This window comes from Pituophis catenifer, unplaced genomic scaffold (assembly GCF_029215685.1).
Source record: "Pituophis catenifer annectens isolate HBS135680 unplaced genomic scaffold, rPitCat1.0.hap2 SCAF_3, whole genome shotgun sequence".
Taxonomy (NCBI): Eukaryota; Metazoa; Chordata; class Lepidosauria; order Squamata; family Colubridae; genus Pituophis; species Pituophis catenifer.
In genome coordinates, this window is record NW_027256883.1 from 150778443 (window position 1) to 150806155 (window position 27713).

Sequence of the window (27713 nt, forward strand, 5' to 3'; positions counted from 1 at the left end):
CGTACGGCCTCCAGGCACCGGGACATCACTTCAAGGGCATCGTTGGGGTGATCCGGGGTGGAGATGTACAGCTGGGTGTCGTCAGCGTACTGATGGTACTCCATCCCGAAACCACGGATGATCTCGCCCAGCGGCTTCACATAAATGTTGAACAGGAGAGGCGAGAGGACCGACCCTTGCGGCACCCCACATATGAGGGGCCTCGGGGTCGACCTTTATCCCCCTGTCAACACAGACTGCGACCGGTCAGAGAGAAAGGAGGAGAACCACCGCAACACAGTGCCTCCCACCCCCAACTCTTCCAACCGGTGCAGCATGATACCATGGTCGATGGTATCAAAAGCCGCTGAGAGATCTAACAGGACCAGGACAGAGGAGCACCCCCTGTCCCGAGCCCTCCAGAGATCATCAACCAACGCGACCAATGCCGTTTCCGTGCTGTACCCGGGCCTGAAGCCCGACTGGAACGGATCCAGATACGTCGTTTCATCCAGGTGCTGGGGGAGCTGTTGCACAACCACACTCTCAACAACCTTCGCCACAAAACGAAGGTTGGAGACCGGACGATAATTTACCAACATTGCCGGGTCCAGGGAAGGCTTCTTGAGGAGAGGCCTCACCACCGCCTCTTTCAAGGCGGCAGGAAAGACACCCTCACCCAATGAAGCATTTATAATCCCCTGGAACCAGCCTCGTGTCACCTCCCGAGAAGCCAGCACTAACCAGGAGGGACACGGGTCCAATAAACAGGTGGTCGCGTTCAGTCTACCCAGAATCCTGTCCACGTCCTCAGGGGTCACAGGATCAAACCCATCCCAGATAACATTCTCAAGACCTGCCCCAGTCCCTCCCCCTGAGACTACCCAGTCGGAGTCCAGATCTTCCCGAATCTGAGTGATTTTGTCATACAGATACTGAACAAAGTCCTCGGCTCTACCCTCCAAGGGGTCCTCCCGCGTTTCCTGGTGGAGCAGGGAGCGGGTCACCCTAAACAGGGCGGCCGGGCGATTATCTGATGACGCAATAAGAGCAGCAAAATAGTTACATTTCGCTGCTTTTATTGCCACTAGGTAATTCCTAATATGAGATCTTACCAGTGTCCGGTCAGATTCAGAAAGACTGGCCCTCCAACTGCTCTCTAGGCATCTTTTCCGGCGCTTCAACTCCCTCAGCTCCTCAGTGAACCAAGGAGCTAAATGAGATCGGCGCCGGGTCAGAGGCCGCAAAGGCACGACTCGGTCCAGAGCTCCAGCGGCCGCCCTATCCCAGGCGGCCACTAGGTCTCCAGTCGAGGCGTGTGCCAGAGCCTCAGGGAATGGCCCAAGCTCCATCTGGAACCTATCAGGTTCCATCAGGCGCCTGGGGCGGAACCATCTTACCGGCTCCGCCTCCCTGCTACCCTTACTTAAGTAGTAGCTCTTGTCCCTATGAATCTCTAAATAACTTTACCTAAATAACTTAATCAGTAGAAAATGGCTTTCTTATTCTCTCCTTTTAATGCATTGTACCCTATAACAGTGCAGCTGATTTAAGATAGTACTTGTTTTCATTTTGAGGAAAGTTGGCACTGGCAAAGCTATTTTCTTATTCTGTTGCTGAATGTCAAAATTTATTTGCTGTGAAAACAAATTTAACAACTGCAAACATTTTCATATTAGAAAACGGATTTGTTGTCTATACTGGCTCTGGATATTAGACAACTTTAAGCTGTTCCTGAAAATTTTCCTGTTGTGTTTATGGTCAGTCTTCCTTAACCTTTTGACCCTCACCTTCAACCCAAATTTTCTCCAACTGCTGGCACCCAGATGTGTGAACTTCATTGTTCAAAATTCCCAGCTAAAATCTGGGACTTGAACTCCAAGATATGTGGAGGACACCAAATCAAGGAGAGACGCTTAGATAAAATTTCCCACTCTTCAAATACATGTGAGCAAAAACAAATAAAGTAGATTTCACCAAATGACATCTTTCAATATTTTGCATATCTTCTGAATATTCTATCATCATGTGAAATTAAAACTTGCTGAGGTACAAGCTTCTTAATGAGCTGTTTCTCATATTTTCCCTGAAGCCTTCCTATTATACACACATGTCAGGTTTTGCTTGTCATTGGATTTTAGCAACAGGAGGCAAACCACAAATACCTTTCACTAAGCCTGTCACTCAAGAAACAATAAAACCTAATCTTCCCATCAACATGTCCAAATTATCTGTTTACAATTTTATGAAGGCTTTCAAACGACTCACAGTGCTATATTAAGATCTATCCATTCCCCGTTTTCCTGATTCAGTTTTGCCTGCAGTTGATTAATCATATATTCCTACAAAGAGAAGGTTACCTCTGTCTGCAAATGAGTATATTCGGACTCAAGACACACTAATTTTGATTTTAATGGGTATAGGTCTTCTGAAAGACTTCTGTCAATCTAGATTTTCCTTGGTAATAGAGTACTATTAATTGCACATTCAAACACATTTCCACGCATTTAAAAACAAAAATGCATTATAGAACAAGTGAGGAATATCAACCTTTTTGATGTAGTTGAACCATAGGTCTCATCAACCCAGCCAACATAACCAAGGATGAAAGATGCTATGAATTGCAGTTTATCATCCTCGCAAATGCCATAGGTTTCTTATCTCTATGGCAGAAATGGATTCATCTTTGACCTAGTTATGGCTGATACCAATCGAATGGTTTAAGAGTAGTACAGTTTTTTTAAGAGAGCCATAATGTCTTAAATAACAGTACATGAATTCTAAAGGTAAATTGTTTATTATTTATGGTTCAATACACAGTGTAGCACAAGGCCACTTTTTAAAACAACAGCAGCATTTTAATAGAGAAAGCAGATGTCTGTCAACCAGTCAGCAAGCAGCTAAGCTTCTTTTCATCCTATATTATTATATGTTTTCATTGAATGTTGCTAGATGATCTTTATCACAGGTATCTCATTTGTGTTTGACTGCTTATACTCCCTTGTCATATTTTAAGTTTACCTTGCTTTGCTTTTCTTGTATCTTCAAAAGTAGCGTCCAGATGGCATTCAGTGTAGCATCTGCATGCATTGCCCTCCAGCAATATAAACAACTTGCTTAAGCCAGCCAGGAAACCTATTCCACACTCCACACAGACATTTTATCATCCCATTAGTGATTCATTTATTTTTCCTGGGAATTTCTATAACATTTGCTGGATGACTATTCTATGAATGTGATAATTCCCAGCTGAAAAAAATTTACACAAAGAAACAAAACTATTTTTTTACAGCATTTGCTCTCTCGTTCATTTTAATTTATAAGGGGGGAAAAAAAAGGACCTTTAAAATTTTATCCTTTCCTATCTTTCTTCATCACACTTTGTTTATCAGCAACAGCCAATGTTATTGGGAGGGGACATGCAGCATGAAAATATGAAGGCATAAAACGAGTGAAGTCAAGGAGAATACTTACCACACAGTGGTGAAATCCAAACCATTTTGCTACCAGTTTGCTGGCCGCGCATGCGCACCGTGCCAAATGCATGCTGCATGTGCAGTGTGCACCAAACGCACTTGCTGCATGCTCAGTGCGCGCCAAACGTGCTTGCTGCGTGCACAGTGTGCAACAAACACATGCTCTGCGCATGTGTGCACATGCACAGTACGCTCCAAAAGGAGGCTTGGGAAGGTAAGAAGAACAGTGAGGGGGGGGATCAGCTATGGTGCATGATTTAGCTTCGCTAGAAAGCAGGATTTCTGTTTTCTAGCAAAGCTAAACCCCGCTGCACAGCTGATCGTTGGAAATACCGGTTCGGAAGAACTGGTAGCTTTTTTTAACTACCGGTTTGCCCTAACCGGTAGCTTTTTAGACTGCCAGTTCAACCGGTAGTTCAGTCAAACCGGTTGTTAGCTACCGGTTTGACTGAACCGGTAGCTTTTTTTTACTACCAGTTCACCCGAACCGGTAGTTTTTATCACTACGGGTTCGCCCAAACCGGACCAAATTAAAAACATTAAAAACTGGACCCTTAATTGTGACAGATTGCCACTTGGACTAGTGGGAGAGGAAAAAATGAACGATGCTGTGTCTATCTAGCCAAATGTATTTAAAAGTTGATCATCTTAGTTCTGAACTTTCATTTAAATTGATAAACCCAACTATGCCATTCTTGCTTGTCAATGAAGCATATTTTCAATAATAAGCCAGAAGAAAAGGCAGGATACACCAAAATTTAACAAGCAGAAACTGTGTAAGAATGAGGTGTACATTCACGTTTCTATAAGGTATGAATGACTTCTCTGCGGCTAAACCTTTACTAATAACAATACATTCCTTCCTTCCTTAATGATACTCCTGTTTTCCCACCTTGGAATCTTATAACTTGCCTTTTTCCTTAGGCAAAGAAGGTCACCTAAAATCTCTCTGATCTTACTGGCATTCCACAATTTAATTTTTTGAGGAGCTGTTTCTCAGGCTTATTACAGTATCTTTCTTGGGAAACTCTTGGCCATTGATGCAGGAAGGTTTCTTGCTACAGCAACAGGATTTGCTATGCTAATCCCAAGTCTGACCCATCACACTTGAGAAGAAGGATCATAGAGCTTACTGGGTAGAGGTGAAAGTAGTGCAATGTCTCTCTGTGAAAATAGAACAATAAAAATTTTAGTCACATTTTTCTATTCATGATTAAAATTTATCTCAGTTCAAAACTTTGTTCCTATATTCCATATTTCTCAAAACTACTTGGTAAGCATGCTTGTCTGTAGGTTTGCAATATACAAGTTTGAATAAACAATGAGGTAAACATGTATTATGATTACTTTTCCTGAAATATTATTTATGATTTATATATTAGGAGATTTTTACCATCTGCTACTAAAGTCTCTGATTGGTGTTCAGAAATAATGTTCTGTGTAAGATTAAATTACAGATAGTTCTTGATTTATGACCCCAGTTAAACCTGGAATTATGGTTGTACATTCTTGCAGTCACTATATCACATGATCACATTGTTTAACAAGTACAATCCCGGCTTTTCCCATTGCAATCATTAAGCGACTGAAAGGATTGTTAAGTAGAGCATGGGGTGTCTAGGCAAGGGGGAGGCCCTGGGAGGCCTGGCACAGGCCCAGACTCGCACTGCAACACCTCCCCAGCTCACATGTGCCCTGCACTAGGCCTCCTGGGAACTCTTCCATCCCCTGAAGCACATGTTTCCACCTCACTGCATTCCACACCTTTGGACATCTGCATCACCCCATCTCATCTTGCTCCATTTATCTCTTCTAAAGATCACCTATCCAAAAGAATACAGAGTCAACACAGCCTTCCTGCAGAGGTGCTGTCCGGACAGATCGCAAGAATGGCAGGCACTTCCAGAATAGCATGAGAAAAAAGGCCCCATGGCACATTGGTAGGGTATTCTTTCAGAAAGGCATTTCAGAAGGTCACCTTTCCAAAAGAGAATCAGCTAAAGTGATGTGCAGCCTTCCTATATAGAAGCCATCCTAGAAGTGGGCACCATTTTAGAAATGAACACAATTCTCAGATTGTGAGAATAGCAAGGAAGGAAGGAGGGCCAAGGCCCAGGTGAGTGAGAAGTACTCAAAATTACCCAGCAGGGGGGATAGGGAAGGTAAGTGAGTAGGGGCAGTTGCAGCATCTCTGCAGTCAGCCATAAGTGCATGTGGATTGCCAAGCACACAAATTGTGATCACATAACTATGAGGCACTGCAGCGGTCAACATCTGGGACTGGTCATAATCCTAAATGGTCATTGAACAACCTGTATATCGCAAAAATAGCTGATGACATTTCATTTCTACCAAAAGTATTGAATAGAATGCACTGTCATTCTTTCAATAATTCAGGATGAGCCAAAACATTTCAGTGCAAAATGAGATCACTAAAATACCATTTTAAAAAATATACATAGAAGTGTTTTAAAAATAATAAAGATCATGGGCATACAAATTAAATTTATTTCAATGTATTTATCTTGTGGAATTTAGAAGGACAATAGTATATTTCTAAGACTGAGATGAAGGACGCGGTGGCTCAGTGGCTAAGACGCTGAGCTTGTCAATCAAAAAGTCGATAGCGGTTCGAATTCCTAGTGCCACGTAATGGGGTGAGCTCCCATTACTTGTCCCAGCTTCTGCCAACCTAGCAGTTCGAAAGCACATAAAAAATGCAAGTAGAAAAATAGGGACCACCTTTGGTGGGAAGGTAACAGCGTTCCATGCGCCTTTGGCGTTTAATCATGCCGGCCACATGAGCACGGAGATGTCTTCAGACAACGCTGGCTCTTCGGCTTTGAAACGGAGATGAGCACTGCCCCCTAGAGTCAGGAATGACTAGCACATATGTGCGAGGGGAACCTTTACCCCCCCCATGCCCAGCTGAGCCGCGCAATCATCAGAGGCTGTTTTTTTTTTTTACTTTTAAAAGCATTTTTTCTACAACCTCTTTGGCTGAAGAGGTTGTAGGAAAAAAAATGCCTTTCCTTTAAAAGCCTCTGGTAATCCCAGCTGAGTTGCCTGATCGTCAGAGGCTTCCAAAAGCATTTTTTTTTCTGCAACCTCTTAAGGTTGTAGAAAAAATGCATTTAAAAGTAAAAAAAAAAAAGTTGGCCATGACCACCCAGTCACATTGCCCCCCCCACCAAGCCACGCCCACAGAACCAGTAGTAACAAATTTTAGATTTCACCCCGTGCTAAAAAGCAAATGTCACTGCTATTACCTTTATCTCTAAATCATTCATTGTATTCCTAGGTTGATGATGATCTTATTTAAATGCAGATATCCTTGACCTGAGCATTCTGCCTTTGAAAACTGGAAAAAATAATTAATGATAGAGACTAATTAAAATGTGCTTTATTTTATTCAAATTGACAAGTAAAAGAAATTACCTGACCCCCTTCCATCACTTTTTTAACTAAGATCCTGGAACACTATTCAAAGGCCTTCTGTATTTTACACCAACGAACACTGTGCATCCCTGGTCATCCAGATATATTAACTGGCCTCTTAATATTATTGTTGTTCAGAAAATTAACATGGCTATACCCCTCTGAAGCGTCTCCTTGAAAATATGCCATTCATTTTTTCCAGTCTGATCATTTCAAGTTTTGATGTCAGTATGATCATCTTGTGTTGTATTGCAGAATTTGTTCACCAGTGCCTTCCTTCCTTCCATCAATATATTTAGCAGTTCTGAATCATCTTAGTGTCTGCAGATTAAAGGCCATTTATTACCATGTGAACCCTGCTTCTGGTGTAGGAAGAAGAGGCACAAAATGTAAGAGCAAGGGAGGGACAGTAGATGAAACAGTTTATGGTACAGAAAAAATAAAGACACAACAGACAGTAAAGCCCAAGTATCACATATACTCATTCTTCTGCTTCACGTGATAAAAGCCTCAATTTGCTGCTTGGACCATCTTGTAATAATGGACATATTTGAAAAAAAGAGCATCAGTCCAAACTGTAATGAAAACAACTGTTCTGAATAAGAACAATGGATAAAACTCCTTTGAGCACGGCTGTTCAGAAAGGCAATCCACTCTTCATAAACAATTAGTTTTTGTATCTACCGTATGGTGTGATTTCTTTCAATTTTTCTTTCTTTTTAGATTTGCCCAGAAAGATAGAAAATTGTAATACACATAATTCTTTAGTTTTACAGAGCTTTGAATGCATTACAGAGCATTAAGTCAACTACTGAAATAGATTTGCAAATAAAAATAGGGACTTTAAAAAGAGCACATGGTGGGGGCCCTGCGGGAATTGAGGGTTAACCTGTGAACTTTATTGCCAAATGAAATCTACCCTCATTGCCTATCAGATACCTTTATTGTGGTTAATATATACCGTCATCATGTATTTTCTCAGCTCTCAAAATTCTTGGATGTGGCCAGCCTTAACTTTGCTATGTCTTGTGCTAATGGAATGTTACAGTTCTGATCAGATCCTATTGACACGACTAAACGTCAGTTTTGCTTTTAGCACTTTGAATGTGAGTTCAAGGCTGACTAGTCTGATATAGGTCAAACAAGCATGCATTAGAGTCAAACCTTACTTTTTTTAAGTTCTGCAGAATTGAGATACATTTTGTACAATTTAGTAAATAGATGCGTGACTAATACTTACAGGCATTGGTTTAAATATTTAAAAATGATCAGGCTATAAATGCCATTTTTCCTCTGTAGCCTGCTTATCTGTGTGGCATATCTCTGTGTTTTCCCACATTTAGCAGCTAATATAGAATATTCTTTTTCTCATCCTTGCTACCCTACCTTACAAAAAACCGAAGGATTTCTTTTTAAATAAAAATCTTCTTCCTGTGCCATATCTGTCATCGGACTTTGGCAAACCTGTTAGCAATCCTATTTTTGTCAATAGCGGCATGAAAAAGTGAGTTTTGTCCAAACCAGTCCCTTTTGAAGCCACAATGTTCTTCTTCTTCCTGGACCTCGTTTGCCTTCAGTCTTTCCCTGGAGGATTAAGTGAAGGATATTTTTCTGGGTGTCACATCACATGTCCAAAATATTCTAACTTTCACTTTTTAATGGCTTTGATGATTTCCCTTTGCTTTCCCAGGCAGCAAATCACCTCCTCATTTGTGATTTTGTTAACCCAGTTTGTAATCCACATTTCAAATGCTTCTAGTTTCTTCTGTGGAAAGTGGTTTTCTGTCAGAGACCAACTCTCTACTCTGTAGAGCAGTATAGAAAAGATGTAACATCTGACAAGCTTGATTTTCAGTTTTAGGCTTATGTCATGACTACAAAAGGCCTTTTTCATTATTTTATGAAAAAATCTTATGCACAGTAAAATCCTTTAAAATGATAATTAGAACTAGGCAAAATGCTCTCTAAAGGTTCTACCATACCTGCTATTTTCACTTCATGGTTCCAAAGAATGAAACAACTGCAGTTACTTTGATGCTTCCTTATTGCAGCCTATGAAAGAATTTTTCACTGAGCAGGTTAGAAACATTTCATTATGTAGTAAACTTAGTCATGGGAAAACCATCATTATGAAAATATTACAGAGACCAGAATTCAGAGGTGCAATGGACAATGGCTATGTGTATTTGAAAATGATTCAGAAGAAGGCCTTGCTATATCTGTCTACTATTCATCAAAGTAGACACACTTTTCCAGGCTTCTACATGACTCTGAAAAGAAACTGTAGCTGCTTTAAAAGTCACTCATTAAAATAAATCTGCTTCTTAAAGCAGCCACAAGTGTTATTCAGGCTTGCACAGTAGCCATAAAAAGTGGGGCTGTTTTAATCATAGAGAAATGCTGTCTTCATGCGTGCATAATGTCTGAAGCACTTCTCCCAAAACATTTTTGAAACACATTCAGCTCTAATATGAAAAGAAACCAGCTCTGAACCACACAAAAGGTTATTTCCAAAGCTTCATTTCTTTTCTGAGTTGGTTCTGTGATCTGTCTGTGCTTATTCTTTTCATGACATTCTAAACATTATTTTCTTAACGTCAATTGTTATGTTGACATCTAAAAGAGAAATACTGCTATACACCCTAGTTGCATTGCTTTTTAGGAGCATTGTTCATAAGTTTTCAGTTTTCCATATTAACAGAGAATTAGAATGAGATTGGCCATTTCATTTTTGTTCAGAACATTATAATCCAGGGCACACTCTTTTCTAGATGCAGATGACTTCATGATTCTTCTTTTCCATGAAGATCCTTGCTCACATTCCTCTTAAAGTACTTGGAGCCTCTCAAGGGAGCAGAATTGCTATTTTAGGCTCACTTGAACACATTTTCATACCTTCTGAAAACTCAACTGTTTTCTGTGTGCACATAGATATTAATTGCAACATGGAGAAAGCTTTACAAAAATCCCAGAGTCCTTCACTCTCACATGATGGATATTAGAAAGGTGGGGCTGAAAGTCATGAAGATTATTGAAGGCTGAAATATTGCACTTTTTCGGAAAACTTCAAGCTCTGATCATTATCAGAGGGATTAATTGCAGCCGGATTTTCCGGCTAGTTTTTTTTTCCGTTCCAATATATGAAACCGCCTTAAGTTATGTATGGCTATTATCTAACTCATTGTCATTGTCACTAAAAGAAGGAATTAACCAGGATGTCAAAATCATGTTTCCTAGTCATAGAGATTTCTGAGATAGATTCTAGGATTTGTCTGCATGCAAATCATATTCCTTGTCATTGAGTTTTGGTTCTTGCTTTCTACCTAAATTTACAGTTTGGTATGTTTAAACAAAGAAGAAGTGAAAAAGTGGTATCAGGAAATTTTCACATCATTATGCATCTGTCGAACGGACGAAAGTCTTTTGACTTGATTTGTGGCATCATAAAGGTCAAATGAATCTTTTGAATTTTCTGTTTGCCATCACTAGTTGCGGTTATTACTAGGCTTGAAATATTTTATCTGAACTCTTCTGGTATGACTACAGAATCACGAGAAAGTAAAAATTAAGGATAAATTAATCCTTGGATGATCCATTTTAAAGATTTTTAAGTGAGTGAGTGGTCTTACTGAAAGGATGAGTAGATCAAGAACTTGTTCTTCCTTAAAATTAAATATTTTAACAGTATCCAACAATAGAATAGAATAGAATAGAATAGAATAGAATAGAATAGAATAGAATAGAATAGAATAGAATAGAATAGAATAGAATAGAATAGAATAGAATAGAGTTCTTTATTGGCCAAGGGTGATTGGACATACAAGGAATTTGTCTTGGTGCATACGCTCTCACTGTACATAAAAGAAAAGATACATTTGTCAAGAATCATAAGGTACAACACTTAATGATAGTCATAGAGAACAAATAAGCAATCAAATCATATTAGGAAATAGTCAATATAAATCATAAGGATACCAGCAACAAGGTTACTGGTATCCTTATACAGTCATACAGTCATAAGTGGAAGAAGATGGTGGTGGGAACGATGAGAAGATTAATAGTAATGCAGACTTAGTAAATACTTTGACAGTGTTGAGGGAGTTATTTGTTTAGCAGAGTGATGGCATTCGGGAAAAAATAGTTCTTGTGTCTAGTTGTTCTGATGTGCAGTGCTCTATTGCGTCGTTTTGAGGGTAGGAGTTGAAACAGTTTATGTCCAGGATGTGAGGGGTCTGTAAATATTTTCACAGCCCCTCTTTTTGACTCGTGCAGTATACAGGTCCTCAATGGTAGGCAGGTTGGTAGCGATTGTTTTTTCTGCAGTTCTAATTATCCTCTGAAGTCTGTGTCTGTCTTGTTGGGTTGCAGAACCAAACCAGACAGTTATAGAGGTGCAGATGACAGACTCTTCTGCAATGTAGGAACATAGCATTTCTGCTTAGCCCAGCAGAGATTATTTATTGAAAGTGATAATATGTCTTTGGAGGATGATACAGCATCACGGTCTATCGCTATAACAAAGAATCCGGAAAGAAATTGCATCCAAAATACACTTTCCAGACTGTAGCAGCAGGAAATGAAATATCTCTGCATCATGGCATGGAAAAGAATCAGTTAGACAAGAATATATGGTAGTTCTCACAGCATTGGAGCAGACAAGAGAACTGTATCAGTCACAGGATCTTGGGCAAAATGTAGTATAAAGATAGCAAAACTTTAATAGTGTTATAATATTTTCAATGTGAAATTTGAATTGTTTTTGGCCAGAAGTTTATATGATCCAGGAATTATAGGCATATTCTTTTCAAAATACTTACTTTATGCCTAGTATGAACAGACATGCATTCTCTGCCTCAATTTCATCTACTTTATTTCTCTACCTTTATAGCCACTGTTTGGAAATAAGAAAAATATTGCTGTACAATATTTATGTCTGTCATAATTGAGCCACAAATTATGGCTATATGTCATGTTGGTCGTTAAGCAGGTCATCAAGTGACCGTATTTGATTTTACGACCTTTTTTCAGTGGTTATTAAGTCTATGTGGCAGTTGTTAAGCAAATGTGGCAGTAATTAAGTGAATCCATTGTCTGAAATGGGTGGGGGTTTTTCGTGATAAACTGGAAGTAGACACTAGTTTCCAGGAGGGGGGCAGGAAATATCAATCATAGTCACATAATCACAGGGCGCTGCAAACTACTGTAAATTCAGGCTGGCTGCCAAATATCCAAAATAACATCACATGACCATGTGTGTGTTAATCCAGTCATTGGAACTTTGAATCCAAGTCATAAGTACCCCTGGGGAAGTCCATCATGATTTTGAATGGTTGCTAAGCAACTAGTCATAAATCAAGGATTATCTGTAATTATTAAACAAAAACTACATACTCTGTTCTCTACAGTATAAAATGCATCAGCAGGCTATGTTAGTGTAAAAAATGTTGTTCAGCTTTGAAAATATATCCATGCTTTCCAGTGTATGCATATCTATCTGCAGCACAGTCGTTTATTCATTCTTAACAATCTGCGAGTTGCTTCCAAGAAACATCCTACCAAATGAAGACTAAAAGATAGCACATGGAGATATATATATATATATATATATATATATATATATATATATATATATATATATATATATATATATATGAAGTTATCAATTAATGTTGGGTTTGAATCTGCCATATTTGTATGACATTTGGGGTGGTTTATAGCCATATAAAGTTGTAAATTGGGCTGTCCCAACAGTGGGACAGGGGAGCAGTGTGAGATAGTGATTTCAGATATCAGGTTTTTCTTATTTTGAATTGTGTAATTCAAAATTACACAATGATTTTTGTAATCAATAGGAAGGTGTTTGCCACAGAGGCAGTTCCATGTTCTTAAATTATATTTAAAGAAACCATTAAACTGCTGGTCTCAGATGTTTGAGAAGTTGCAGTCCCGCCACCAGTAAATGCAAAATTCAACTACAAACACCATGCAGAATTCAATTACAAACAATTTCTGATGTACTGTCCTTAATATACCACCTTGACTTTTTCTCCAGGCTGAAAATCTGTGTATAATCAGTTATCAGGCTTTGACAGGCAACACTAATTCACAACAAATTATGTGTATCTCATGCTCAAGAAAAAAAGAGTACAAAGGGAAGGAAGCGTTATGATAAAAGCAGTAAATCTAAGTTCACTTAACCTTAATACTTTTGCCTGAATCTTCAGCATTAAAAAATACGTAAAGATCAAAACCCTGCCCATACCAGTTTGGTCTAGTAGTTAAGGCACCAAGCTAGAAAGAAGGAGACCATGAGTTCAAGTCCTGCCATAAAAGCTAGTTCAAGTTAGTCATGAAAGCCTGTTGGGTGACTTTGGGCCAGTCGCTTTCTCTCAATCCAATTCACCTCACAGGATTGTTGTTGTGGGAAAATAGTAGGAAGGTATGTTGGATGTGCTTACCACCTTGAGTTATTTGTAAAAATAATAAAGGTGGGATACAAGTTAAATAAAAGTGGTATAAAGATATTAGTGTAGTGAATGTGACTGCTTTTAGTATAATTTCCTGGTTGTAGCTCCTACCTTTTAATGAGACTGTGATTTAAAGGTAAACAAATACAATGCAGAGGGAATTTAGAATTAATTTTACTATAGATTGTGTTGAGTAATGCAAACCTAAATGGATCAATTCACATGTTGATTATCTGAATACCTTTCTTAGAATCAAGTCAGCAAATAAGCTGGGATGTTAAATCACTTCTTGAATAGTTTGTAACTTGTGAGTGTTAATCTAGTCACATATTTATAAATACATTTACTCACCTTTCAGAAATAATCAGGGTTTTCTGACCATGAGACAAAATTTGTAGTAGTGAAATCTTTATCCAATAATGCAATATTATAATTCTTCTGCATGTAGTCAGCTAACGATAGATAGATAGATAGATAGATAGATAGATAGATAGATAGATAGATAGATAGATAGATGATAGAGCGTGCTAAAACAATGCAAATGTCTAGATTCTGATAAGATCAAAAATGAACTTTTAAAATATATGGCATGATCTGTGAAGAGTGTAGTAAATCTGTAGATTTTTTTTAAAACTACAGTGCAGCTAGGCAGCCAGATACAAAGCTAGTTAATGAGCAGATGGGAAAGAAAGGAATTTGTTGCCAAAGCAAAGAGAAAAAAAAGACAATGAAAAAATCAGTGAGATGCTTTTAAATAGACACGCAGTTTTATTATTAAGTGGAACTTGAAGAAGCAGGGCTAAAGGGGTATTCATGCTTTTGAACTTCAGAGTTGGACAAAAATCTTGAAAATATCACAACCAGCCAAAAAAACAACAACAAATAGATGTATCATTGAACAAATCAATGTCATTCTCATTCAAGACACAGTTGACCAGGCTCAAATTCACATAGTTTTGACCTATTATATGAAGATCTTGGTTTCTGGGCAAGTCTATAATTCTGTGAAAGCTGGAAGGAAAGAGAAGATTCAGCAGTGAAGTGGATCAACTCAGTTACAACTGCAATGGATGCACCATTGGAAAACCTAAAGGTCCAGGCTACAAACAGATCATCATGGTGAAAATCTAAGATTGAATATGAGCATTATCTAGCAATCAATCGATCAGCCTTCCTTTCTTCATATTTCTGTAACATAAGAATCCTGGTGGATCATACCATTTACTCCATCATTCTGTGTTATATACAGATAGTTCTCAAATTATGATCAAAATTGGGATCAGAATTTTGGTTGCTAAATGATGCAGTCATTAAGTGAATCATCACATGCCCTGATTTTAGAACTATTTTTACTGCAGTCGTTAAGCAACGACTTGTTGGAAGCCAGCTGGAAAGGTCACAAATTGTGATCACATGATTTACTGTTGTAAATGTGAGCCAGTTGCCAAGCATCCAAATTGTGACCACAGCATGGTGTGATGGTCATAACTTCAAGGACAGATCATAAGTCATTTTTTCTAAGACAATTGTAATTTAGAAACTTTTTTAAACAAATAGGCACAATTCGAGGACTAATTGTAGTAACAAAACAGATTTGTTCAGGAAACTAATAAGCAGCCTATCCTTTTTCGCTACTGTTCCTTGGGAGCTAATAGCACCTGCCATGATTCAGGAAATAGTCAGAAGCTATTAAAGCTAGCAATCATTAATAGTTATCTCATCGGTGAATTTCTCCAGGGCCTTTCTAAAGCGATTTATTGTTGGGCATCATCTAATGAGAACAAATGATGCTGTTAAACTATCAATTATATAAAGAAACAATTTCTGTTATCAATCTTTTGATCAATCTTTATCAATTGTCCTGTTTTTTAGTTTCACTTCATTATGTTAACACTATGAAGAGGTGTTTTTTAAAAAATCTTCATATTTCTACGCTAAGCATGATTTTTTAATTATCCGACATATTTTCCCCTTGTTTCCTTTGTTAATTTTTATACGAATCAATCTCTCGGAACTCAAAGAAACTTACACTGCTATGAGCTGTGGTGGCGCAGTGGTTAGAATGCAGTACTGCAGGCTACTTCTGCTGACTGCCGGCTGCCTGAAGTTTGGCAGTTCAAATCTCACCAGACTCAAGGTTGACTCAGCCTTTCATTCTTCCGAAGTTGGTAAAATGAGGACCCAGATTGTTGGGAGCATTATGCTGACTCTGTAAACCGCTTAGAGAGGGCTAAAAGTACTGTGAAGTGGTATATAAGTCTAAGTGCTATTGCTATTGCTATATCCTTTATTTTATTTTCATCATGATTTTGAGATTGTTTGCCCTGAGAGAATAACAAGTCCATAATCAACAAGTGAGCTTCCATGATTATAAGTGGATTTCAACTGGTTTCCACCAGTCTTAGGCTTTTAACACCTTCATCACATTTATTTTTTCAATATCAGGTGTGTTTATCTGTAAAACATCTACAGTAAATTCATTTTTTGTTATTATTCATTATCTTATTTGGCAAGCTGAAACAATAATGCCTCTTTTCTTCTTCTTTTCTATTGTTTGCTTGCTTGTTTTTAAGGAAAGCTTTGTGTCTGTGTTATGTTGTCTGACAGAATTAAAGATTGGAGTTTCTTCTTAACTTTTTGGCATCTTTTCTGATATAAGGTACCAATAAGTGGGCAGTGGGTATGATGTGAAGAATAAGCTAAGTTTGATTCAGGCTATTATGTAACAGTAAACCATAGTTTATACAAACCATATCTCAATATGAGGTTTCCAATCCTTGTTTATTTCAATAACTATTGTACCTACAGAATTTTCATTTGCTCGTACAAATGAAAATTATGTTCAGGTATGTTCAGAGTTTAACCCATTCTAAGTAACAATAATTATCTTAGAAGTATAACATTTTATGTTCATGCATACATACATACATTTTAATAAAATCTGCAGTCTACCAGCAAAGGAGATTTTTAAATAAGTCATGCAATTGAGTAATGAAAATCCAACGGAGTTAAGAAACAGTTTTATTCTCATCTTCCAGAGTTTGCATTTCTAAAATGTGCCAGTTTTAAACAGACTTTTTAATAATGCATTTTTCAGTACAGAGACAAAGCAATTAACTTCTTTATTGCATTTTTGAATTGGTGTCTCCATCCATTAGATCAAGACAGATATTTTTATGATTTGCTCAAATGTTTCCTGTTGCAAAGATCTTAAGTATTAAAAATGTAATTAATTGCTTAATAGATATTATGCAGCTTTGAAGGCAGCATACATACTATTGTATGCAAATTTTTATATGCAGCTTCCAAGTTATGAACTAAATACCAGGATGTGTTATATAATTAAAACATTTAACTAATTTCACTGAACAATACGAACAATGGGAAATAAAACACATAAACTATAGGAGAGCCAATTTGGTATAGTGGTTAAGAGGCACCAGGCGAGAGACCAGGAGTCTGTGAGTTCTAGTCCCACCTTAACTCACACTCCCTCAACCCTAGGAACAATGCAGTGGCGAACTACTTCCAAAAGTCTTGCTAAGGACATTGTAAGAATTAGTGCAGACCATCGCCAAGAGACCTGAAGGCACACATACACAAAAGCTCATTAAGCAGTCCATATTTAACTAATCCTTATAGCAAACTCACAGCAGTAAAATCTTAGTTTAACTATAGAGAGTAAAGTCCTTCAGAAGATTGTATAATCAACTGAAAAAAGTTATTCCACTTTGAACTATCCATTGTGTTGCTCTCTTGTTAATTTCCAAGATAGTTCAAAAGAACTAAACTAAAATCATTCCTGAAATGAAGAATGAACATTCAGTTTTGAATTGCCTATACCATATAGTTTCACTGAATACAGATAATCCTCAAGGTACAACATTTAATTGACCGTTCAAAGTTACCATGGACCTCCCAAAAGCTATGTATATGACCCTATTTCAAAGTTATGAATTCTACAGAACCCACCCAGTCATTCGCCCTTACGACCAATCATAGACATACTTTAACACACCTACTATCTATTCCCTCCCCATCCTGCCTGCCAGGTCCCCAAAGCTCGGCCTGCTTTGTTCCCCACCAAATTTCAGACATTTCTCCACCCCTCATAATTGCTTATTTACCTTATGAAGATCTGCAAAGCTCAGGAGCTGTGTACAGGGAAGGAGAGCAGTGTTCTCTTGTTCGGCCATGTGACAGAATTCCAGCAGCATCTTTTTCCTTCCTCAGCGTGTGTTTTGAAACCTGAGCTGCTGTAATTCTGCACAAATGTCTAAGGAGATTCTCAGTCATCCAGGTCATGGTTGACCCAAAAGTGATTTTTCAAAAAGCACCTGGACTTTGTTTTTACTTGAGGACATTTCACTTCTCATCCAAGAAGCTTCTTCAGCTTGGTCAGCTTCTTGGATGAGAAGTGAAATGTCCTCAAGGAAAAAACAAAAGTCCAGGTGCCTTTTGAAAAAGCAATTTTGGGGCAATTTTGGGCAAAGGAGACCTTCCCTCTCTTTCTGCATTGCGTCTTTACCTCTTAGCTACATTATTTGTTCTCCATGTCGGCAGAGCCAGGTCAGATTTCAAACCATGCTGAGAAAAAAGGGCTTTTTCCCTCCAGTCATAGCACGATGAGGAAAAGTGACAACAAAGCCCTTTTTCCTTCAGTGTGAGAGGTGTCTTGTGAGTTTAGAAGGGTGTGTGGGTGTGCGCCTGAGATGAACCACTTGGTCGGAGGGGGGGGGGGCATGCAGGTGGACGACATAGGCCAGGAAGGTTGCCTGGAGGTACTGGGTGGATCAAGAAAGAGTGTGTTGGAGTCATGAGGGTTTATAAAACCTACAGTTGAGTCAGGTAAGGTGCATGTTGGCACAAGTTAAGAATGCATAAAGGTTATGGGTGCATGAGAGTTACCACACTTTTTGAGGATGGCACTAGGGAGGGTAGGCTGGGAAATGTGAATGGGGGTACGCAAGAGGTGCTATGCAAGTCAGGGACGGTGTATGGGGGCCATGCAAGTTAGGGAGGGTGCACCGGGAGCATACGAAGTGCCATACAAATGAGGAAAACAACATGCATCAGTGAAGGTATGCAGGAGAGAGTCCTAGTCAAGAATACCTGTTCCCTTCCCTTCCCTTCCCTTGCCAGCAGGCAGTAAATGGTAACTGCTGGATGGGGAGAGAACAAGGGATTGCAAGGCTGACTGGGAACATTGAAAACGAAGATCGCATGACCATAGCACCATCCCGGCATACAGTAGCAGCCAGTTTCACTTACACAGCCACAATCTTCTTAAATATCATTCCCTCAGGAATCGTGAGTCCCTGATTTTGGATGCATTCTGTAACTTAGCTCATTTGAGTTGCCTTCATTCAAAAACTGCCCTATGATGCACTATTTCACCCAGTTAAAAGTCATGACAATTTCATTTTCATTTCATTTATTGGATTTATATACCGCCCTACTCCCGAAGGACTCAGGGCGGTGAACAGCCACAGAATAAAACACATAAATACAAAATTTAAAAAACAGAATAAAACCGAATTAAACAATTTGGCCGAGACAAATTTAAAACACCCAATAATTTTAAAAACAAATTAAAATTTACATTTTAAAGGGGAAAGATTTAGGCCAGGCTGACTTGATGGAATAAAAAAGTCTTGAGAGCGCGACGGAAGGTGCGCAGATCCTGGATCCTCCGTATCTCTGGGGGGAGCTCATTCCAGATAGTAGGTGCCCCCACAGAGAAGGCTCTCCCCTGGGGGCCGCCAGTCGACATTGTTTGGCCGACGGCACCCGGAGGAGCCCCTCTCTATGAGAGCGTACTGGCCGGTGGGAGGCTATTGGTGGTAGCAGGCAGTCCCGTAAATAACCAGGTCCTAATCCATGGAGTGCTCTAAAGGTGATAACCAAAATCTTGAAGCGCATCCGGAAGACCACCGGGAGCCAGTGCAGCTCGCGCAGGAGAGGTGTTACATGGGAACGCCACGTCGCTCCCATAACCACCCACGCGGCCGCACTCTGCGCCAGTTGGAGCCTCCGAGTGCTCAAGGGGAGCCCCATGTAGAGAGCTTTGCAATAGTCCAGGCGGGAGGTGACGAGGGCATGAGTGACTGTGTGTAAGGAGTCCCGATCTATAAAGGGACGCAACTGGCGAATCAGGCGGGCCTGATGAAAAATCCTCCCAGTCACGGCCGTCAAATGCTCTTCTAAAGACAGCTGTGAATCCAGGAGGACGCCCAAGTTGCGAGCCCTCTCCGTGGGGGCCAGCGATTTGCCCCCAATAGACAGTGATGGCACCAACTGACTATATTGGGACGTCGGAAACCACAGCCACTCAGTCTTGGATGGGTTGAGCCTGAGCCTGTTTCTCCCCATCCAGAGCCGCATGGCCTCCAGGCACCGGGACATCACTTCAAGGGCATCGTTGGGGTGGTCCGGGGTGGAGATGTACAGCTGAGCGTACTGGTGGTACTTCACCCCGAAACCACGGATGATCTCGCCCAGTGGCTTTACATAAATGATGAACAAAAGGGGTGAGAGGACCAACCCTTGTGGCACCCCACATATGAGGGGCCTCGGGGTCGACCTCTGCCCCCCTGCCAACACAGACTGCGACTGGTCGGAGAGATAGGAGGAAAACTACCGTAGTACAGTGCCTCTCACCCCCAACTCTTCCAACCGGTGCAGCATGATACCATGGTTGATGGTATCAAAAGCCGCTGAGAAATCTAATAGGACCAGGACAGAGGAGCAACCCCTGTCCCGAACCCTCCAGAGATCATCAACCAACGCGACCAATGCTGTTTCCGTGCTGTACCCAGGCCTGAAGCCCGACTGGAACGGATCCAGATACATCATTTCATCCAGGTACTGGGGGAGCTGTTGCGCAACCACACTCTCAACAACCTTTGCCACGAAGCAAAGGTTGGAGACCGGACGATAATTAGCCAATACAGCCGGATCCAGGGAAGGCTTCTTGAGGAGAGGCCTCACCACCGTCTCTTTCAGGGCGGCGGGGAAGACACCCTCGCCCAATGAAGCATTTATAATCCCCTGGAGCCAGCCTCGCGTCACCTCCCGGGAAGCCAGCACTAACCAGGAGGGACACGGGTCCAACAAACATGTGGTCGCATTCAGTCTGCCCAGAATCCTGTCCACGTCATCAGGAGTCACAGGATCAAACTCATCCCAGATAACATTCTCAAGACCTGCCTCAGTCATCACCCCTGGATCTACCCAGAGTCCAGATCTTCCCGAATCTGAGTGATTTTGTCATACAGATACTGAACAAAATCCTTTGCTCTTCCCTCCAAGGGGTCGTCCCACGCTCCCTGGTGGAGCAGGGAGCGGGTGACCCTAAACAGGGCAGCCGGGCGATTATCTGATGATGCAATAAGAGCAGCAAAATAAGTACATTTTGCTGCTTTTATCGCCATTAGGTAAGAGATCTTACCAGTGTCCGGTCGGATTCAGAAAGACTGGCCCTCCAACTACTCTCTAGGCGTCTTTTCCGGCGCTTCATCTCCCTTAGCTCCTTGGTGAACCAAGGAGCCAGATGAGATCGGCGCTGGGTCAGAGGCTGCAAAGGCACGACTCGATCCAGAGCTCCAGCGGCCGCCCTATCCCAGGTGGCCACAATGCAAGTTTTAATAGTATATAGATACGATACGATATATACTTCAGGCTTTTAAAAAATGTTTTACAACTGATATTCCCAGAAGAGGCTAAATTTGCTAGTAAGTCCTAAACGTAGCCTATTCTACTGAAAAATATAGTACAATACAATAAAAATGAAGTACAATAGCTAAAGCATTTATATTCTTCCCATTATAAGGCTGTTTCATCAGATCTCAAATTGGTTTGAATCGAATTTTTCTTTATAAATCTCGCATTCAAATTCATTCTTGCCAGATCCAGTAATCAAATTGGGTCTTAGCTAATTAATATACCCTAGTAACATCATTAGTAGCCTACTGAGGATTCTCGTTTCTTTTGAAAAATTAATATTACTGCTGTTTTGTAGTGGTAGTTCTTGGTCTTTTACTGTTTTAATGACTCCACTAGAAACAGAAAAATAGAATGTCTGTATTTTAATAAAGAAATCTTATATATTTTAATGCAAAGATGTTGTCAGCATTTTAGCATGACACACAAAGTCCAGGACAAAGATACTTTGGGCAAAACACACAACATCTACCCACTGAGACACCTATACATCAATGAGAATATTTATTTCTGACATGCTGATACAGGAAGATTTAAATGCAACAGCTACCCACTGAGACACATATACATCTTTTACAATACATAAAATATTTATTTCTGATATGCTGATATAGAAAGGTTCAAAGTTTATTAGCAGGGCTTCTATTTCGGGCAGTTGTAGCTTGGTCACATTCTTTACAGACTTAATTATCAGCTTTGTTTGTATATTTTTATCTATGTGAGATATATTGCCAAGTGATTAAAAATGATATTCCACGTAAGGAACCTATAGAAGGATCCTGCAATCACATATCTTCTCATAGTTTCACAAAGGTGCTGTGAACAGGATTGTTTACTTTAATTGGCAAAATCTTTTGTATTGAAATGTCAAAAGGTAGAGACAGATAGGAGCAAATATTTGCCCCCAGTTAGCGCAGTGCAGCCCAGCAATCTCAACTGAAGACATTTCCATGGTCTAATAGACACTAATGGTTCACCCATAGGAAGTATTTCCTCGGCAGCAAGTGATGCAGAACAAGAACTTATGGAAGACACAGCCCAAGGGCTACTTGATAATTGGACTCTCGGGACACGCAGTAACATGCTGGGCAACTGTTTTCTGGAAGGTCTTGCCTTGCTGTTGCTAGTGCTTTGTTGAACTCTGCACAATGTTCCTCCCTTGTTAGGCTGTTCTACTTCCCAGGACATCTTCAAAATAGCAATCAGTTCCATTGACACAGGTGAGGATGCCCTGTGAGACCGCATGGGAGTAAGAAGAATAGGGACAAAACACAAAGTGTTGTTCAAAAGAGAAGAAATAAAAATAAATTCTGTTTATTTTAGCAGAACTTAATTTTAGATTTGGCAAATGATTGTGATTTGAGCCAAAGTAATTTATTAATGTCTCTTCAGTTTCCTGTTTCTTTCAAATTTGGTATAGTTTCTGTCTTTACATCACTTAGTGCTTTAATTGTACTGATATATTATTCTTTTTACCTCATTATTACTAGTATAAATCAGTAGGAAAGTCTTTGAAAAAGAGGGAAATTGTAAGCCTATTTCAGCCAGATGCTCTGGTGATTGTAATAGATACCCTAATTACAACTCAGCTAGTATCATATTCTCCATGGGACTGCCTTTAGAAAGGACTTGGAAGCTGCAACTGCTACAGAAAATGGCCAGATTATTGCCAATGAAGAATAATACTTATTTTATACTTGCTGCAGTGGTTCTAGGTATTCTTCAAGGGTAGCCAGGATACATCAGGCAACACTTTGCCAATATTGAATTTGCCTATATGATCCAAACGTCTAGAGAGGGTCTACTGTGTGTCACATGTTTTCAATTCACATGAGATACATATACAGTGACCATCTTGTCTTGCAAAAATAAAAAATAAAACAGAAAAAGGGGGCAAATCTGAGAAGTTCATCAGGATAAAAAATAGTTTATAACTTTATTTTTCAAAATAAAATTCAAGGCCAAAACCAGAATACATAATACTCCCCCCCCAAGTTCCTCAAAATAAGCTTGCAAAGTGGGTTTATAGCCCCATGCAAAATTAAGCACACCTTCGAGTTGTACTTGACTCCATCTCTCTATGAATTGCACAAGACTGCCAAAACTGCTTCTTACTGCTCCACTAGCTTGAATTGATTGTGGGTGTCAGTAATCTTAGTTGATTTGTGAGCTTTTCTTTAATACTGATTCAGTTATTTTATGTTGGCTTTTCTGTGAACTACTGGAGTCTTGCAGGATTGGGGAAGTCTGTAAAATACTGCAAAGGGTGTAAATAAATAAAATGCTGGGTGACACAAGGCTATAGATCTCCTGTGTATCTGATCCAAACTGAAGCAGTTTTATGCCAGCTTTAGTTTACAATTTCCATTGTCTCAGGTTCATTTTCTATGCCAATTCAGTGTGTTAATGTTAATGTATAAAGATATCCTTGATTTGGGGCTACTATTTTTAAAAGAATACCTTAACCCACAAATTCCTACCTGTTCACCAAAGTCATCATAATAACAGAAATATACAGTTGGAAGGGACTTTGGAGGTATTCTAGTTCAACCCTCTACTTAAGCAGGAAACCCTATACCATTTCAGACAAATGGTTGTCCAGTCGCTTCTTAAAAACCTCCAGTGTTGGAGCATTTACAACTTCTGGAGGCAAGTCATTCTACTGATTAATTGTTCTAACTGTCAGGAAATTTGTCCTTGGAGTTCTAGGTTGATTCTTTCCTTGATTAGTTTCCATCCACTGCTTCTTGTCCTGCGTTCAGTGCTTTGGAGACCAGGTTGACCAGAGTAGATTGATAATCAAAGACCCAGATCTGTTGGCTCTCCAGAAATAGTCTTTTTTAGTTGTTAGATTTATATTCAACTCTCCTCCAGGAGCATCAGGCTTGGGTGGGAATCTCTCTTGATTTTTCCCCCCATAACAGCAATCTCTGAATGGGCTAAAAAGAAGTGGCTGGCCCATTATCACATAGCAGACTTGGATAAGAGTAGTCATGAACCAAAGTTACCACAATCTTACTCTGCCATTTTAAGTACTCTACCTCATTGGTTTTCCTGGAGTAGTTCTCCATTTAGGAATAACTCCTCCAAAAAGAGTGCTAACTTTTATCATCTTTTTGGTGCCACGAAAAGGAAAGTTTGTTCTGTCACACATATTACTGATTAGAGTCTTAATTTTACACTTGTATGCTGCATGAAAGTTTTTAATTGCAATAAAAGCTTAATTGTCCAAATTTAGCAGACTTAAGGTACAAACTACAATTAGTTCAAATTGAATACCTAAAGAATGTCTGTTGTTTCAGAAATGGTCCAGACAATTGACATAATTGACATAATTTGTATTAGTTTATGCTATTCATATTACTAATGTACTTGTGTTATTGCATTATGAATGTCTTGTGTGATGAAGCAAATGGTATAAATTGATACAGTTCTCTTAAAAGCTTCAATTTTATAATGACATAAATGATACAAATTGATAACATACATTGATACAAATAATGTCAGATTTAACAGTCATTCAGAATTAACTGAAATTCCTTCCCACAAATGATCTGTTTTTGTTTGATTAAACTTTGGTTAAAAACCTATATTCTACCCTCTCCTTTTATCTTTTACTATTCTGAATTCTAATTATGACTCTTAATTACTATTCAGAATTTGATATTCTAATTAAAACTCAGAATTTCTGAACTTTCAGAATTTCAAAGTGAACCATATACGTTTTGTAAAGTCTTGCTGAATAATTTAGTTAAATTTATTTTTCAAAAAATCAGATCTCATATCATATTGATATCATTGAATAAAAATGATTTGGTAAAATGTTTCAAGATAATTCAAATCATCTTGGTGTACCCAAGACCTATGTGTGATACTAAGGAGAAATCCAGATAGCAATGGCTGGGTTCACTCTAGAATAGTCAGGGGGGAAAAATGTATGTCTATATGGATTTAAGCAATTTAGCTATGTGTTTATGTCCAGTTGTTTAGCTCTTCCCTGTTAAATTCAAAAGAGCTACTTGAAAACATTACAAAGCAACAGCTATTCCCATGCAAAATGATGCTTCTGTATGAATAAATTGTGATTACTGTGTATTAATGAGCTACCAGATTGATTATGATAAGGGTATAATGCAATCAATGATAGGAGCAATATGTAATAAGGGGAGCCAAATTGGTGAGGGAGATGGAATGAGCCATGGTGGTGCAGTGGTTAGAATGCAGTATTGCAGGCTGACTCTGCTCACTGCCTGCAGTTCAATCCTGATCAGTTCAAGGTTGACTCAGCCTTTTATCCTTCCGAGGTCAGTAAAATGAGGATCCAGATTGTTGGAAACAATACACTGTCTCTGTAAACCACTTAGAGAGAGCTATAAAGCATTATGAAGTGATATATAAGTTTAAGTGCTATTTCTATGAACATGTCAGATGAACCAAAGACATCATGGAAGCACAATTAAAGGATAAATATCTATTCAGCATCAGATGAGGTCATTATAACTTCTCCAATCACAGGATTTATTTTTCTCATATATCCTTTTACCTTTTGAAGAAAAAAAGTAAAGGATGTATATGAAAAGCACAAGTACTATGAGCATAATATATAGAGAACATGGCCACTTTTATCCTTTCTCAACTTTCGTATGTGATAAACCAGTTACTCCCATTCTTCCTGAGAAGATACTGAGAACTTTACTTACTTACTTACTTACCAACTGATCAAAAGACCAACTGACCTACTTCATTCTGCATCTTTTTTCTGATGGGTGGCATAAATAGGCATGATCTTAAGTTATATCCACAGAGGAACTGTGGATTCATTCTGAATTCTAATATACACCTATGTTCATGCTCCATTTTCCATTCATTGCATTTGCATAAATTTAATCCCATACAGTATATATTGTATCTAATTATGTTATCATTAAGATGAGCAAAAGCATTTTAATAAAATCTATTGGAATGGCTTTTGCTCAGATGTTAAATCAATAATAGTTGAACTCATCATTGCTGTGTCCAATAGTGTATGTCATTTTTCATAAATCATCCATTTTCATGTTCATCAATCATCCATTACAGCTGGAGAATGGAAACCTGTTGTTGGACATAGAAGAAAATCTTGGTAGAATCACTCAGGTAAGCTAATTGTCTGTTGTGAAAATAATTGTTCATAGAACTTTCAAGGGTCTAAATAGACACTGATCACTTAATGTAATAAGGTAGAAAAATACTGATTTGTTAATATATTGCATCTAGGAGCAGAAATTGAATAATATTTTTTTTCATATTATATCAAAGCACATACAAAATGACATATAGGAACTAACAGGATTCACTGTGAAACATTGTGTGCAAATTATGGAATATAATTTTTGTACAGTGTGGCCTATGGATTATCTGTATGATCAATTCTTAATGATTTGGTGAAATAGATTTAAATAGAATTCTATGCCTCCAAGAATTTCATTTAGATTTGAATTATGACCATTTATCATGAAGCAATGCTCTAATTTGGGAGATGATCAATAAATGTGTCAATGTAATAAAACATTGGACTATAGCTTATGATGGGGAAACATGAAATTGCCTGCAACTGCTATCTTTTTTTGGAGGAATGTGAGAACATAAACCTTTAAAGGACATTAATTAAAGTTTTAGTCTGATATTTTTAACGTTTGGACTGCAATGAAATTTTAAAATGTTTCTACACTTCTCTTAAAACAGATACAACAGCCTGAAAATTGTCCAGCAAAATTCATAAGAGAAATTGTGTTGAAACAATATAAAAAGTATCATATTGTAACTTTATGAAATTAAAAGTTGTTTAAAATATAAGCTCTTTTATAAGTTTGGTGGCTGGCTCAGTGGCAGAGTTAGCGTCTCCTGAAAATAACATATCATGTTCCATGTACTTATATAGAAACTTTAAAAAAACAGTCTGAGAAATATCTGTGTGTACAGTCTCTATTCAGTGTATAATACACTGTGCTATGAAAAAAAGTTAACAGAATAGCCTAAGATGAATTCAAGGATATCTCAGACCAAGACATAAAAATTGACCTACTCAGGCAAAAACAAAATAAGTACCTTGAATAATTATTATGATTATGATTAATAGGAAGCAATAAGACAATGCAAAAGAGCTATAGATTAGATACAGATATGAGAAGGATCTATCGGTATGCTGCAAGTCAGATAGAGAAGTGAATTAAAGAAAAGTAAGAAGGCATAGATGTAAAACAAAAATAAAGAAAAAACCGGGATAAGTATCTTCCACTGACCCTTTCCTTCTCGGTGATCCCACCTAAATCGAGGGATTGTGTGAGTAGCATTTGAGTGAGATTGTGGGAGTACCACTTCTATATTTGGGACAGTGATTGCATTCATTGACCAGGAACTCATTAACATCAGCCCTCTCCCCAGTTAGTTTATATATGAAAGAAAATCTGCAAGCTCTCTCTACAAAGCTAAAAGTCTGCAAATCTCCAAAGACTTCGAATCTTTCCAAAGCTATTCAAAGGGATTTTTTTTCTTTAAAAAAAAACTATTTAATCTATTTGAAGATTCAGTTCAAAAGAGTGTTTTGGTCTTTGAATCAAGACTCTTTTTTTCAAGTTTACATAGTCATATT

The 27713-nt window shown here is 38.7% G+C and overlaps 1 protein-coding gene across 5 annotated transcripts in view; it reads left to right on the plus strand.

Annotated features, from left to right (window-relative positions):
• The window catches only part of DAB1 (DAB adaptor protein 1), a 184246-nt gene that overhangs the window by 135882 nt on the left and 20651 nt on the right, over window positions 1-27713 (plus strand). For 3 of the 5 annotated variants that reach the window (XM_070939510.1, XM_070939509.1, XM_070939513.1), the window contains one exon: window positions 26162-26218. The exons of the other annotated variants lie outside the window; for them this stretch is intronic. In XM_070939510.1, coding sequence (XP_070795611.1) covers window positions 26162-26218 — 57 coding nt within the window. The remainder of the gene's footprint in view (window positions 1-26161; window positions 26219-27713) is intronic. 5 annotated transcript variants of the gene reach the window in all.